Source organism: Gavia stellata, chromosome 7, assembly GCF_030936135.1.
Source record: "Gavia stellata isolate bGavSte3 chromosome 7, bGavSte3.hap2, whole genome shotgun sequence".
In the NCBI taxonomy this organism is placed as follows: Eukaryota; Metazoa; Chordata; class Aves; order Gaviiformes; family Gaviidae; genus Gavia; species Gavia stellata.
Genome location: NC_082600.1, coordinates 14,413,873 through 14,428,593, shown reverse-complemented (window position 1 = coordinate 14,428,593; position 14,721 = coordinate 14,413,873). Strand labels below are relative to the sequence as shown.

General features: G+C 37.8%; 1 protein-coding gene across 1 annotated transcript in view; it reads left to right on the top strand.

The window, feature by feature from the left end:
- Positions 1–14,721, top strand: part of WDR25 (WD repeat domain 25) — a 68,090-nt gene that overhangs the window by 33,516 nt on the left and 19,853 nt on the right. The window contains exons 2-3 of the mRNA XM_059819740.1: positions 1,129–1,276; positions 13,221–13,351. Coding sequence (XP_059675723.1) covers positions 1,129–1,276; positions 13,221–13,351 — 279 coding nt within the window. The remainder of the gene's footprint in view (positions 1–1,128; positions 1,277–13,220; positions 13,352–14,721) is intronic.

Below are 14,721 nucleotides of genomic sequence, written 5' to 3'. Positions count from 1 at the left end.
GCCAAAGTGTTGATTTATTTGTACTACTAATATTAGAGATATTAAAAATAATACTAATATTAGAAATATACAAATTTACTGGTATGGTTATAGCATTTGTTATTAATTTTATTAGACAACTCAAGAGGTCTTATATTGTGTCATACAATCATAAGATATTTTATAACCTAGCTTTTACTGAAACAATATTCATAGGGAAAATAGTTTTGATATTTAGCCTTCTCTCACAGAAGTGAGCATACTGGATCTTTATGTGGGTAATTTGTTGCTAAACTTCTAATTTTATCTTAAAACTATGACAAAAAGAGCACCATGAAAAGGATGTGCTTTTGATTATTGTGAACTGTATTTGGTAACTGAAATTGTAATTCAGACTAGCTCTGTTTTCTAAAATATATTATTTGGAAACAATTGCCTATCTCTTTAAAAATTATTTTTTAAAATATGAGCAGGACTAGTTACGTTCTGAAAATATTAGTTGTTATATAGTTTAAAAAAATTGGATAACTAGTAGAGTTGGATTTTGAGAAGTGCTCATCATCAACCTAATTCTGTCCAGAAGAAACTGAAAAATGAGAGGACTTAGACCAGTCCTTAGAAATCCCCATGTAGCTGCATGAAGATATTCTTATCTGCCTCTTCAGTGAAGTTAAGGTAAAATTCTACTTAAAATTACAAACTGAGTGAGAAATATGGTAATAACCTATCTATAAGCAGATGTGAAAGCTGTAATCTGCTAGGATTCCTTTTACTCGATGGAAAGCAAGATATGATAGAGACAAAAATTTCAAGGAAAAATGATTTAAAGGGAAAATGTATTTGGATACATCCCTGCACAGAGGCAGGACAGCATTATGAATGGGGAAGTATAACATGAATTGCCATTGAGAGCAATGTAGACTTTTCAAGAAATAGTATGAGTCATAAAAATGTATTACTGATTTGTGCCTTGTTAATAAGATGCCCTAATTCTAATCATGCAATTATTTCAAACAGACTTTTACAGCTTAGCAGATATGACTTTGGAATGCAAAGCTTTCTCAACCATGATGATTTGCTGTAGCTGCTTATCAGTACATTGAAAAAAATATGATTCTTTATAAAGTTGTCCTTATCCTTCTTTTTAAGGTATGGGATGCTGTAGATACAGGCTGCTGTTTAAAAACATATTCCTGTCACTTCTCTGCTGTTCGAGCTGCCCGCTGGTCATCTTGTGGAAGAAGAATCCTCAGTGGGGGCTTTGATTCCATGCTGCATTTAACAGATGTAGAAACAGGTAAAGGTCATGTAAGGGTGCATTATAGCCCTATCTTTATTGAGTACAGAAAACTTTGGATCTTGTTAGCCTTATTCTTTCTTCAAAAAATATAGATAAAATCTATAGATCAAAGTGCGATTTCTTGAAACCTGTCCGTACAAAAAAAAATAATCTCAGCAATTAAGGGTGTCTGGAGATATTTAAGAAAACTGAAATATCTTTAACTTCATGGTCACATGTAATTTCTGTTGTCAGATACTGCCCAGATGAAGAGAATGAAACGTGCATTTTTTATTCTTTGTCATGATATTCATTAAAGTGTTTGAAGAGCCTCTTAAGGCTGACTTCAATAATGTTTATACATATGGTTAATTTAAACATCGGCTTGTACCTCATTCTCAGTTGGTTGGTTTTAAGTTTGTGCTTAAAGTTAATTAGGTTAATTTTTTTTTTTTTTTTTTCCCCTGAATAGGACCTTAATTAGGAGTACAGAAACTTAAATTCTGGTATGAAACCTTGAGACTGAACCTGTGTTGCTTTGATGCAGTTGTGAATTTACTTTGGGATTTGATTGTTGTGACCTTAACAACTAATTTCCTGGATGCTGTCTCTCCTCATGTCTCCTTCACAAACTAAAGTGCTTCTATCAGCTATATTTCTTCTCTCCATTATGGATGTTATCAGCATTCCTACGGCAGCATTCATTGGGGCTATACATAATAGGACACCTCTGTGTGTGTATAAATGAAGCATTAGGCCTAAAATAGTACCTTGTCAACTGAAGATATGCAATTTTATTTTTTCCTTTTTATCTTTAAATGTTTAACTCCTGCAAAGGTGCAATGTTTTTTTGTAAGACTACAAAAGAAGTCCTTACAAAAATTACAACCAGTTCTTGTCTAGGAGGGTTGTCTCTTACGTAAAAGTAAGAAGTACATTGTATGTGAATATCTGGTGAGCAGAAGTCCTATTCAGATGAACTGGGAAAGTGACCAAGGAAATTTGTGAATATTGTTCACATGAAAAGAAGATTCTTTTCCATGCTCTAAGAATTTATTTTTCTCAACGTTTGTGATACCAGAAGTATTTAAATTCAATGATGGCTGGAAGGGAGCTGTTGTAGTTTGGGAATGTAAAACATGTGACACAGTTATGGAATATTGAAGTTCTGAGAATATTAAGGTTTTGTAATGGGGAAAAGAGCTTTATATATCTGATGTAGTAGTAGCAAGTGAGGTTAATATACTGTGACAAAGAGAAAGAGACTTCACTGTAAGGTTCAAATTAACAGTTTATTTGAACTTCACTCATAGGTCCAATACGCCACTATTGCAGGTTTTTATGGATATAATGGAGGAATGCACTATTGCAATTAAATACACTATTACAACCTACAAGTGATTTCCAGAATGTACTAACACAAACCACAAGCACGCTAGATATTAATACCTTAAAAGAGTGCACTAATCACGATCTTAAAGCATGCCAAATACCATACGTATGTTTCTTAATCACTTACCCTCTCTCTCAGGTAAGGCCTCTTAATCCCTGGGGAGTTACCTTGTACAGAGTCCTGGACAAGGGGGAAAGAATCTCCTACAGGCCAGCTGTATTGTTGGAAAAAGACTCCCCCCTTTTCTGCCCAAATCTTATGGTTTTCATTCCCTGATTTGATGGGTGGGGGCAGGATTATGTGTGAATGTTTATCTCTGGTGCCTTGATGGCTCCTTAGTCTGTATGGCTAATTTAATAATGTCTAGCACACAAAGTTCCTGAATAGTGGTGGAATGGTACTCAGGGCATTTTGTTTGTTAAAGGATCATTCAGGTTTTGGTTCTTTTCATGATGCAGTGTTCAGGGAACCCCGGGCTGAGCCGTTTCCACAGCTCTCCCCAAGTCATCTCTGCATAGATAAGGTCTGTCAAGGTGAGGCAAAGCTGAGTCGAATCACAACTCCCTGCGTCTTGCCTTTGTGCTCTGAAACCGGTTTAGCCGAGTGATCCCATACATACACCAAGAAATTAATTTGTCAGAATTCCTGTCTTTTTTTTTATTTTCAGTCTCATTGCAGCAACCTTTTCATTTCTAGTCTCATATATAACTGAATTTTACTAATCCAAGTGGATTTAATATTTACTGTAGTGCTTACAAATTCTAAACAGAATGTCTACCTTAATGTGATTTATGTGCCTGAGTCATTTGAAGTGACTACTGTGGGGAAAATCGCATTTTATAAAATCATAGAACAAATTCCAAAAATATGTAATTTTAATCATATACTTTAATTTCTAACGCCTCTTTGACTTAACTATCCAGTAATGGGTTAGAAGTCTGGATTAAGTTGATGCTTGCCAACGTGACGCCCATGTACAAGAAGGGCCGGAAGGAGGATCCAGGGAACTACAGGCCTGTCAGCCTGACCTCGGTGCCGGGGAAGATTATGGAGAGGTTCATCTTGAGGGCGCTCACAGGGCATGTGCAGGACAACCGAGGGATCAGGCCCAGCCAGCACGAGTTCATGAAGGGCAGGTCCTGCTTGACCAACCTGATCTCCTTCTATGACCAGGTGACCCGCCCAGTGGATGAGGGAAAGGCTGTGGATGTTGTCTGCCTGGACTTTAGTAAAGCCTTCGACACTGTCTCCCACAGTATTCTCCTGGAGAAGCTGGCGACTCGTGGCTTAGACAGGTGCACTCTTCGCTGTGTAAAAAACTGGCTGGATGGCCGAGCCCAGAGAGTCGTAGTGAATGGAGTGAAATCCAGTTGGCGGCCGGTCACAAGCGGAGTCCCCCAGGGCTCAGTTTTGGGGCCGGTCTTGTTTAACATATTTATCAATGATCTGGATGAGGGGGTTGGGTGCTCTCTCAGCAAGTTTGCAGATGACACCAAGTTGGGCGGGAGTGTTGATCTGCTCGAGGGTCGGAAGGCTCTGCAGAGGGATCTGGACAGGCTGGATCAATGGGCTGAGGACAATTGTATGAGATTCAACAAGGCCAAGTGCCGGGTCCTGCACTTGGGTCACAACAACCCCATGCAATGCTACAGGCTTGGGGACGAGTGGCTGGAATGCTGCCCTGCAGAAAAGGACCTGGGGGTGCTGGTTGACAGCCGGCTGAATATGAGCCAGCAGTGTGCCCAGGTGGCCAAGAAGGCCAACGACATCCTGGCCTGTATCAGACATAGTGTGGCCAGCAGGAGTAGGGAGGTGATCGTGACCCTGTACTCGGCTCTGGTGAGGCCGCACCTCGAATACTGTGTTCAGTTTTGGGCCCCTCACTACAAGAAGGACATTGAGGTGCTGGAGCGTGTCCAGAGAAGGGCGACGAAGCTGGTGAGGGGTCTGGAGCACAAGTCTTATGAGGAGCGGCTGAGGAACTGGGGTTGTTCAGTCTCAGAAGAGGAGGCTGAGGGGAGACCTTATCGCTCTCTACAATTACCTGAAAGGGGGTTGCAGAGAGGTGGGTGTTGGCCTCTTCTCCCAAGTGACAAGTGACAAGTGACAGAGGAAATGGCCTCAAGTTGTGCCAGGGAAGGTTTAGGCTGGATATTAGGAAAAATTTCTGTACTGAGAGAGTGGTGAAACACTGGAACAGGCTGCCCAGGGAAGTGGTGGATTCACCATCCCTGGAGGTGTTCAAGGAATGTGTGGATGAGGCATTGTGGGACATGGTTTAGTGGGCATGGTGGTGTTGGGTTGATGGTTGGACTTGATGATCTTACAGGTCATTTCCAACCTTAGTGATTCTGTGATTCTGTGGTGGTAGTGGTTCATTTGAAAGAAGGTATTTCTAGTATTCTAAGCAATGACAACAATAACAAATTATATTTATCAAGTTTCAAAACAGGTAAGCTTATATATGGTTCTTTCCTTACTGACTTTTGAGTTATGTAGTATTTCTAACTACATAAATAAACTGTATGGTTAAAGGCAAAATATATGCTTAAAATCCTTGAAAATACCAGGTATTCATTATTGCCTTATGTCAAGGACACAGGATTCCTTGTAGCTCCTGTGAACTGCAGTTGTAATGTTGATGTTTGGACCTGACTTTCAGTGATACACACCTCATTTGGAAAAGTATGATATGACTGATCAGAATTTTATTCTGATTTCCTACGCGTGCAGGTCAGTTTCTGATTTCCTTTCTGTGAAGTTACTCTTTTTCTTCATGCATTTCAATCAATTCTTTTCAGAGAAACAGGGCAAGCAGTTTGCCTCTGGAATCCAAATCAATTTGATATAAAAAGCCTCATTTCCATTTGAAAAACACTAAGGCAGCTATAAGATTTTGATTTACATTAGTTCACTGAATCATTCATTCCTCCTCACTCTTCATCAGCGCTGAGATGATTTCTTCTTTGGTTAACTTCAGATAGATGTTAGAACTGTTCCTTCACAGAGGACTTTCAGATACTTTTTTGGACTTCGGTCTTAATTACTTTCCATTGCTAGACTGAACTAACTACCAGCGTGTTTAAATTCAGTGAATGCATACCGGTGGGATTTTATAAATAATAATGCTGTCTTTAAGATTCCATGCTCTTGTCTCTTGTGTGTGTTATTCTGGGTCAACATTTTTCTAGTCATGTTTGCTAAAGTCTAATCTTTCTTGTCTTTGTTTTCAGTGTAGATTTTTTATATTACATTTGTGTTATAAAAATTGCTATGTGTCCTTCACCAAAAGAAACGTAACAGTCTGAAGAGAATTACTTTTAAAAGTTTAGGAAAGGTTGCAAATACAGCTTAGTACATGTGTGGTATTGAGCTGCTCAGTTGGGGTTTTTTTTCGTCATTTTGTGTTGTTTTTCTGTTAGAAACATAGTTTCAGCCCTATTAAATCAAAATTGTAGTCTAGCTAATTGTTTGTTCTGGGTCTGATGACAGCTAGTTACGAGATTCTTCAAAGGAATGTGTCAGCATTGTTGTAGCAAACAGCGCTAGAATAAATTCTCCAGGAAATTTTGTTTCTAAGCTTGGATTTAAGTTTGGGTATCCCTTGTCCTGGGATATTGTATTTTCTGGAGTGATTTCCTTTTTTTTTTTTGTCTTTGTTATCTGAACAACATCAGAATAGAAGCAAACACTGAAATCTCATTAATCACAAAGCAGAATTTTTGTTGTTGTTGGCATAGAAATCCTGGTGCAAGGGTAGAAGACACATCCATGAAATCTTCTCATGCAGTTTTACACCATCAAACCTCTTCCCCTTGTCAAGTGTATTTAATGAAAGTTCTTATATGTAAGAAGATCTAAGATACTGCAAGCATGAAAAATGGCCTGACAGGAACTTCATGAAGTTCAACAAGGACAAATACAAAGTCCTGCATCTGGAATGGAGTAATCCTCTGTAACAGAACAGACTGGTGCTAAACTGGCTAGAAGGCAGCTTTGCAGAAAAAATACCTGGGGGTCCTGGTGCTGAATACGAATCAGCAGCATTCTCTTGCAGCAAAGAAGGTCAACTTCATCCTGGGCCAGATTAGCAAGTGTTTACCTAGTACATAGAGAAGATGGTGCTAGGCTCTTCTCAGAGATGTGCAGTGAAAGGACGAGAGACAAAGGACAAATGTAGGAACACAGGAAATTTTTTGGCTCAACAGGCTGTCTGTCCAGAGAGGCTGTGGAGTCTCTATATTTGGAGATACTCAGAACTTCAGTGGACAGACCCCTAAGTAACCTGCTGCAGCTGGACCTACTTTGAGTAGGGGTTTGGACTGGATGACCCCTGGAGGTCCAACATACATGAAGTGTTGATGCTATAATGAAGAACAGGGAAAGAGAAGAATTCAAATTATTGAGGTACAAGGAGTTCACTTGTCTTGGTTTGGTGAAAATAGATGCTGTTGTACAAGTCTTCTTTTTCTAAGTTCATTTTTTATAGATCGTCATTTATTATCTCAAATGGTCACCCATTGTCCTAACACCAGGATGACAAGTTAAGACTTGCCACACATATGGCTTTCTTGAAAACTGTTGTACATATTCAGAGCATGGGTCTGATCCAAAATGTGCATAAAACGTTTAAGGAACTCAAGGTTATTCATGTGTCATTCAAGTGAGTGGTTCTGTGGCTACAGTTTGCATGAGGCAAGTTTATTACTGCAATATGGGGTTTCATAAATACTAGTAGATCCAAAAACTGCAGCTGAGGTGCCTGTAAAGATTACTGGTTAATGTGGGGTTTTTTTATTGTCCTATTTTACATACATTATTTCTTTATAAAAATAAAGCTTTTTGAAGGGTTTCACAAATGTGATAGTAATGCAGCAGTCTGAACCAGTGAGACTCCCTGGTTTTGTTCATCTCTACTAACACCACACTCACAGTCATTTTCTACTAGTGATAGTTGAGACACTTTGTTATTTACAGAGTAGTAAGTAGTACTATATTCAGAGCACACTGAAAAAAAAAATTGCTTTTAAAACAATTCTAGGTCAAGTACATTTGACATTTAACTTCTGTTATGTCCAGATGTAATGGAGATGCTCTACCAACTTTAGAAGGGTAATTGTGTTTTTAAAATTTATTTATAACTATTTTATTTTTGGAATATATGTTTTATTCATGAGTGGATTTTTCATTAGTCATAAATGAATTGGTACATAGGCAGAACATTGGCTGGGTTGATACTATTTGCATATTGTAGATACTTTTCATTTCTTTAATATTATGACAAAGGGAATGTTCCAAGAAATTTTGGCACATTTCCTATGTTGCCAAATGCTGCAGTTGTATTTTAGTTCATGGACTGAGGTTGATTTCAAATATAACTTCCTCAGAGTTATAATGGGGAATTTAAATTCCCCATTATTTTGAAAGTTTTCATATTACCATGGCCAGGATACTGGAATTAAGCTGTTGGCTTTGAAGGAAAGTTCAGAATATATATCATGTGGTCACTTAAATCTGGTTTGTTTCTTTTTAACTTGTTTTGTTTTACGTTATTTTGAGAGTTTCTTAATGGAACATTTTGTACCTTCAAGAGGATGGTCCAAATTTGCTTTTCTATATTTTGTTTTATATTCTAATTTGGTAGTCCTATAGATATAACATTATTATTGTTAATGTAATTTTGTGTTTGTTCACATAGGAGTTTTAGTGCTCATACATAAACATCGCCTCAGGAGAGCTGTGACTTTCTTCTCCTATTCTTCCCCTTCTCTCCCACTACTATGTAGATAGTATGTTGTTTTAATATGCATGAAGGTTTTATATGACACCTCGGAAAAAAGCCCAGTGGATTGATTTTTCTCTTTCTTTTTTTCCTTTTATTTTTTTCTTTTGAATGCATACAGGCATCTTTGATGTGAGGTCAAAGGTTCCCCCCAGAATTCAGCAGTTTTAAGTAATATGTTGAACATAGTTTAGTGGTCATTTTCCAGCTAGGAGGTAACAGCATTTTACTTTTTATGCTCACTAATATAAAGTCTTTGCAATAAGAGAGAAAAATGTTTATTTTGAGGACATTTTCAAGGGTGAAAGATAAAATGATTTAATATTTCAAGCACCTTTGCATGCCAGAAACTTGTGACTATGTAGGGGAAAAAATTAGGAAACACATATAGTCAGTATAACTTTAGTTCTTGGAAAATTAATAAACCAATTTGTAAGCACACCAAGATACAATGGATAAGTAACAGACAACATGATTTGTTAAGAACAAATTATGTCTGATCAATCTAATGTTCTTTTCACTATAGTGCATGAGAGAGATTGTAACTGTAATGGATTTTTTTAATATATTGTCTCATGTCTTTTTGTAAACACAGTAGGGAAATCCGTTCTGCTTAGCAAGATTACTCTCATGTCCTTGTAAGTCTTAGGCTTCACTTTTCTTTACAGATTGGTGTAAGGAAGTGAATGTTTTTGGATTATACAGGTAGGGGTGTGAACCTGAGGACCACTAAACACAGTTACAGAAGCATCCTATGCTCAATAACTGTGCTGATGTTCTGTGAAATATTCACAATGTTAAATAGCCTTTAAAATATCTGATTTCATAGTTGAGCAGTTTCACAGTAGGCTGCAGCATAAAGGAGCAGAAACATATGTTCAAGATCTTTTTAAAGATTTTGTTTTTCATACTGTGTATGTTACTGGTGAGCCTTTAATGAATGAAGAATTGAATTAAAGCACTTTCAGAATATAAAACACACTGCAAAGATGTAGTAGACATTGTTACTGAAATTGTGAAAATTAAAGATTGAGAAGAAACATTTGCTTTCTGCTTTGGAATAACAAGCTCTCATATAGGAAAACGATACGTGGTATGGATTTTCCTTCAATTAGCCAAATAGATTTTTTCAAGATGTAATTTTCTACTGTCTGTTAGTTGGTTAAATCTTTGTTATGCTGCCTTTAGGACCTAAAATACAATAAATATATACACCATACGGGTATATACAAGCTTGCTGAATTACACCAGTTGTATTCTGTTATGGATAAGGGATTCTTCTGCTCAAAGGACATCTTTTGCATCTTATAAAATAAGGCCTCAAAAAGTTGAATGTTTAATGTTCATAAACGGAATAATTGTAGAGAATAATATACATAACTGTAACTACTGACTTCCAGAAGGGTGGAGCAGGATCTCCAGCAAATGCTGAAGTCATGGGGCTAGGTTCTGTCATAGCATGGTTACAGCCTGGAAAGCAGCAAATTCTGCTCATATTAGTAAAACACAGTAAATAAAGTTTGTGCAGAAAAGGGCTGAGTTGAATTAATTGTTTTAAAATACTGAATTGCATGAGCTATTTTGCCCGCAGTGATCTGTTCCATCTCTCAGATGGATATTTTTCCTAAATTTCTGAGGTTCTGAAAGATTTACAGTCATAGAGGTTTCATAACTGTGTAGAGAACGTGCTGCAGCACTTCAGTCCTGCAGTCCTAATATCTAAAAGGGAAGGGTTTAAGTGATGTATTGATATAAATGTTAGGAAAGTTCATTTTGCTGGATTCAGGCATGTTTATATGACAAGCAGTCTGACTTAGATTCTGTGTATTGTGTATAAATTTCAGTTCTAGCAATAGGAGAGTTTCCTTTCTGTAATGCTGTGGTCCTCCCCTTTTGAGTATGTTGGCTGCTGCTGCTGCTTTGCTTTTCTACATTCCAGCCTTTTTCTCATCTGTGACATGGCAGTAGAATGAAATTCGTGTATACATCTAATAATGCCAAACTCTTCAGAACACTGTTTACTGAGTTTCCAAAAAGAGACGTTCGATTGAATTTCACTTTGGGGGGTGAGAGAATGAGAGAGAGAGCTGTATTTCCAAGTATTAATTGGAGAGCCTGAGCTTTTAAGATTAATGTTTTGTGATTGCTCCTCAGACCATTCAAAAAGCTAGCATGGATAATATCTCCATCAAACAGTAAGGTAACAGCGTAAAATAGGAAAAAGGAGGAGGTTAAAGAGTATAGAGGTGGATAAGATGCTCAGGTTGTTTACATGGATTTTATTTATTATTACACTGTAACGTAGAGTTCATAGCACTGAGATCGTCACATTGTAATTGTATTAGTGACTGTCACTGAGAGCTTTTGGATAAGTAACAGCCTCTAGAAGACAAGAACAGGGCAAAACCAGTGCCCACTTCTCTTTAAAACAGGGGAAGATGGAGTAGGGAATTAGAGAATTTTCGTTTCTGGAGAAAATGTCGAGCAAATGATTGAATTACTTGGAAGTAGTTGGAGATGAGATTGGAAGATGGACTAATTAATAACAAATTACGTTAAATCAATCTTCTTTCTGTGGAAAAGGCAACAGATCTTGTAGTTAGTAGATGAAATGCATCTTGAATTTAGTGCACACCTTGTGTCTTACCTGACTTTCTCATGTCTTAGGCTAGAGAGCACAATGGCAAGAAAAATGTATGCATTATAGAAAAAGCAGTTTTCAAAAGTCTTGTGGAGGTAAAAACATATTTTAGTAAAGCCAGTTAAACAGTTAAAGTTTGTCAGAAGGTTAGATGCTGAGTTCCAATGGATCACTTATGTATATGTCTAATGCCATTTGGACAACACACTTTATGGAGAATAGTGACCGCTTGATGCATCCTTCATAAAGCTGCTCGACAGGATTAGTACAGGTAGGCTGCAGTTTTGCTAATTTCTAGCTGCAGTACCACTGAAAACTTGTTGATTATACTCCCAGAGCATTTATTAAACTAGGTACTGGTAGGAACCAAATTCCTTTGGGAGCAAAGTGCTGTTAAACTGACTAGTGAGCCTCCATGAGGAACTTCAGTATTTTCTCAAGTGCTGTGCATGAGAGTAAGATGCAGGTGGATGTGGCTTTTCTAAACCCTGCAGATGATGCCTGGTAGTGGCGTACATGAGTGCAATATCTTGTTGCTCCTGTAACTGATGATTTTAATACTTACTTCCTTCCCTGTGGAGTCTTTTTTTTTCCTTCTGTAGCTGTTGGGGTACTGAAAGCTCCCATGGTGAGAGATGGTCACTGTTGCACATGGCTTGTAGATAGAGCTTCTGCTGCCCTTGTGACTTTTTTTCTGGTTTTGGGGAAGGAACTTATGAACTAAATTAAGTCTTTCACTCAGCAGTGACTGAGAGGCCCATCACATCTTGGCATGGGTCATCAGTGGAGAAACCATTAAAAAAGAACAAAAACCCCTACAAAAACCTGTTTTCACATAGAACAACACTCACCCCTCCATTCCCCCCCCCCGCAGTCTATTTTCCCTGACCCTGCTAGCTCAAAGAGCATGTGTGATGAAGCAAAATCTCCCTCTTCTTTTCCTTAAAATGAAGAAATAAATAATTTGACAAGTCTTAGCCTCTTGACCATGTAAGTTGAGTTCAGCAGATGGGGAGAATGGAACTGATGACAAAAGCAGATAAATTTGCCCTAAACCTTAAAATAAGCGTAAAAAATCTATAGGATTTTTTTTCAGAATTGTTCACCTCACAGTGAGTATTTACACCCATCACTAATATTTTAGCTCAAAGTATTTTCAGTTGTTTAAGAAAGCCTATCTTAAGACAACTCTTGCTTGCTGAAAATGTAGATTAATGAATATTTTAAGAAGCTTTTGTCATAGTATTTTAAGGGTTTGACTTCTGCAGTGCCTTCTTCACTGTGGCTTAAAGCAGTAACTATATTTAAGGTAGACCTTTATATGTGGTATGTAGTATATAAAGCACAGTTGAAATTGTGAAACCAAGTAAATGTATTTATCTTAGTCCATGCTGCTGTTCCAAAAATGATATTTCACTGAATATACATTAATATCATGAGTTTGTTAGGATGAAAGGAAGCAGCGGACTGTGGAAAAGTCCTATAAATTAACCTAGCTGAATTCTGTTGCCTTCAAAAGTGTTGACAGTCCAAGTGATACTAACCACAGGATCCTGCGGAGATTAGCGTACACAATTAAATGTTGGGAACAGCATATCCATGGGAACAGCTATTGCCTTCATATGATGGTATGCAAATTATTTCCTACTTTCAAGATGAAGTTTCATCCCTACCTTCACAGAAAGATAAGTAAACAACTTAAGAGTTGTAGTATAGTTTGGGACATGGTGTTTCTGTACATACAATATTTTATTCTAGTTATTTTTCTCCCGCTGAAAGAAAGACTATGGCTTCTCTGCAGGGAAACAGTCAACCATTATATTTGTAGATTTAGTCCTGCATGTTGACTGAACTGCAACCTTGGTGGAGCTCCTCTCCTTAGTGTGGGAGACCACTTGTTCTCTCCTTTCAGTAGGAAGCAGTCAGCGGTGTGGAGGCCCATGACCAGAAGAAATTTCACATGGATAGAAATTAGTGAATTCAGTCATGTATTTTCAGTAAATCAGAGTAACCCCAGATGCCTGAAATTTGTTAATATAAACATATTCACTTTTGACAACCTTGATATTTTTGAAACAAGGTTGAAATGAATAACATCTTTCATTTTCTGCTCAAATTTTAATCTCCACTTCTCACTTTATTTTAGGGAAGCAGATATTTAGCAGCAAAAGTGAATTTAGGATCAGCGCACTGAAGTTCCACCCTACAGAGTCAAATATTTTCATTTGTGGAGGGTTCAGCCCAGAAGTTAAAGCTTGGGATATAAGGACTTGTAAGGTAATGGAAATCTTTTCTCTCTTTCTCTTTTAGGGTGTTTCCTAGGTTGGATGTGCTGTTGGATGTGCTGCTAGATGTACTGGTCTTTTGATGAAATGTTATTCTGAAGTGTTTGGCATTTGGCATTGATTGTGTTGTCATTTGTTGATTTGTACCTCTGTAATGTTTTTGAAGCACAAAGAGGAACATTGTACACAAAAAATATGGGGTTTTTTGTTTATGTAAATATGAGTAACATATAATTGAATTAAATAAAGCCAATAGCTCACTTCAGGATTGTGATAAAGGCAGTTGTGTACTAGGAAGCAGTACAGCTAACTTGTTCTTCCCGCTGTTATGTGTGGGTCAGGATGTGTGTGCCTGTACCTTTTGTGTAGAAGCCTGGAGTAATTTTTAAATTCATGAAAGGGCACAGAGAGGCATGTATAGCCTCTGCCTTTACTTTATCCTGAACCATGCAGAATGGCATGCTCCCAGCTGCCATTGAGAGCTCAGGTAAGACCAGAGCTGTCCTCTGCCAGTGGAAGCATAAGGCAAGCCAACATCCTCATGCACAGAACAGCTCAAAGAGCAGCAGTGACTGTGAAGTGAGTTGTTCTTTATTTTCCTTTTACTTTCAATGTGGGTAGATCGTACTCATTGTAGTTAGCCATCTGTTTGCTCTTGAGGGTGACAGAAGGGATCTGAAAAAGATAAGATTGCTTACCCAATCTCTGACTCCGACTTTGGTGTGCTAAGAATAATAGGTGAGAGATGGAGGCAGAAGCTTTTCAGATATGAGGTGTCTAACAGGAGAGCTCTGAAATAGTTATGGGAGTCGCTCTATTAAGGAAACACTGCATTATTGCTCAATTAACAATCTAATTCCTGTGGTGCAGCGGTTCCTTTGGATTTGTCACTGATGTTTGAGAAAACAATTTAATTGTGTAGGATCTATACCGCAGGCTTCCCTCACATGAATAAGTTCTTAAAAGAAAAACATTAGTAAGTACGTATCGAGACTGCCAAGTGTGAGGCTACTCTGAAAAGGAATTTACTGTGAGTTTCAGAGTTACAGGGTCAGTGTGAAAACCTTTGTAAAAAGTCTGATGGGATTTATTCCATCCATCATGCTTGTATGATGGCTAGTTTTCCTTGATAGGGATACGAAGAGCTACTCAAAGCACAGTTTTATTAAGGCAGATGATTCTGGTTTTATATTGCAAAAATTCTAAATACTTATGATAAAGAATACCTATGTAATTTTTTTAGAAGTTATGAGATTTTCCATAATAACTTTTCCCTCCCTCCCTCCCCCTGCCTTGCACTGGTATACAGTATTCTGGTGTTGTCAGTAACTGATTTTGGTGTACTGTCTTTAGTATGGGCAA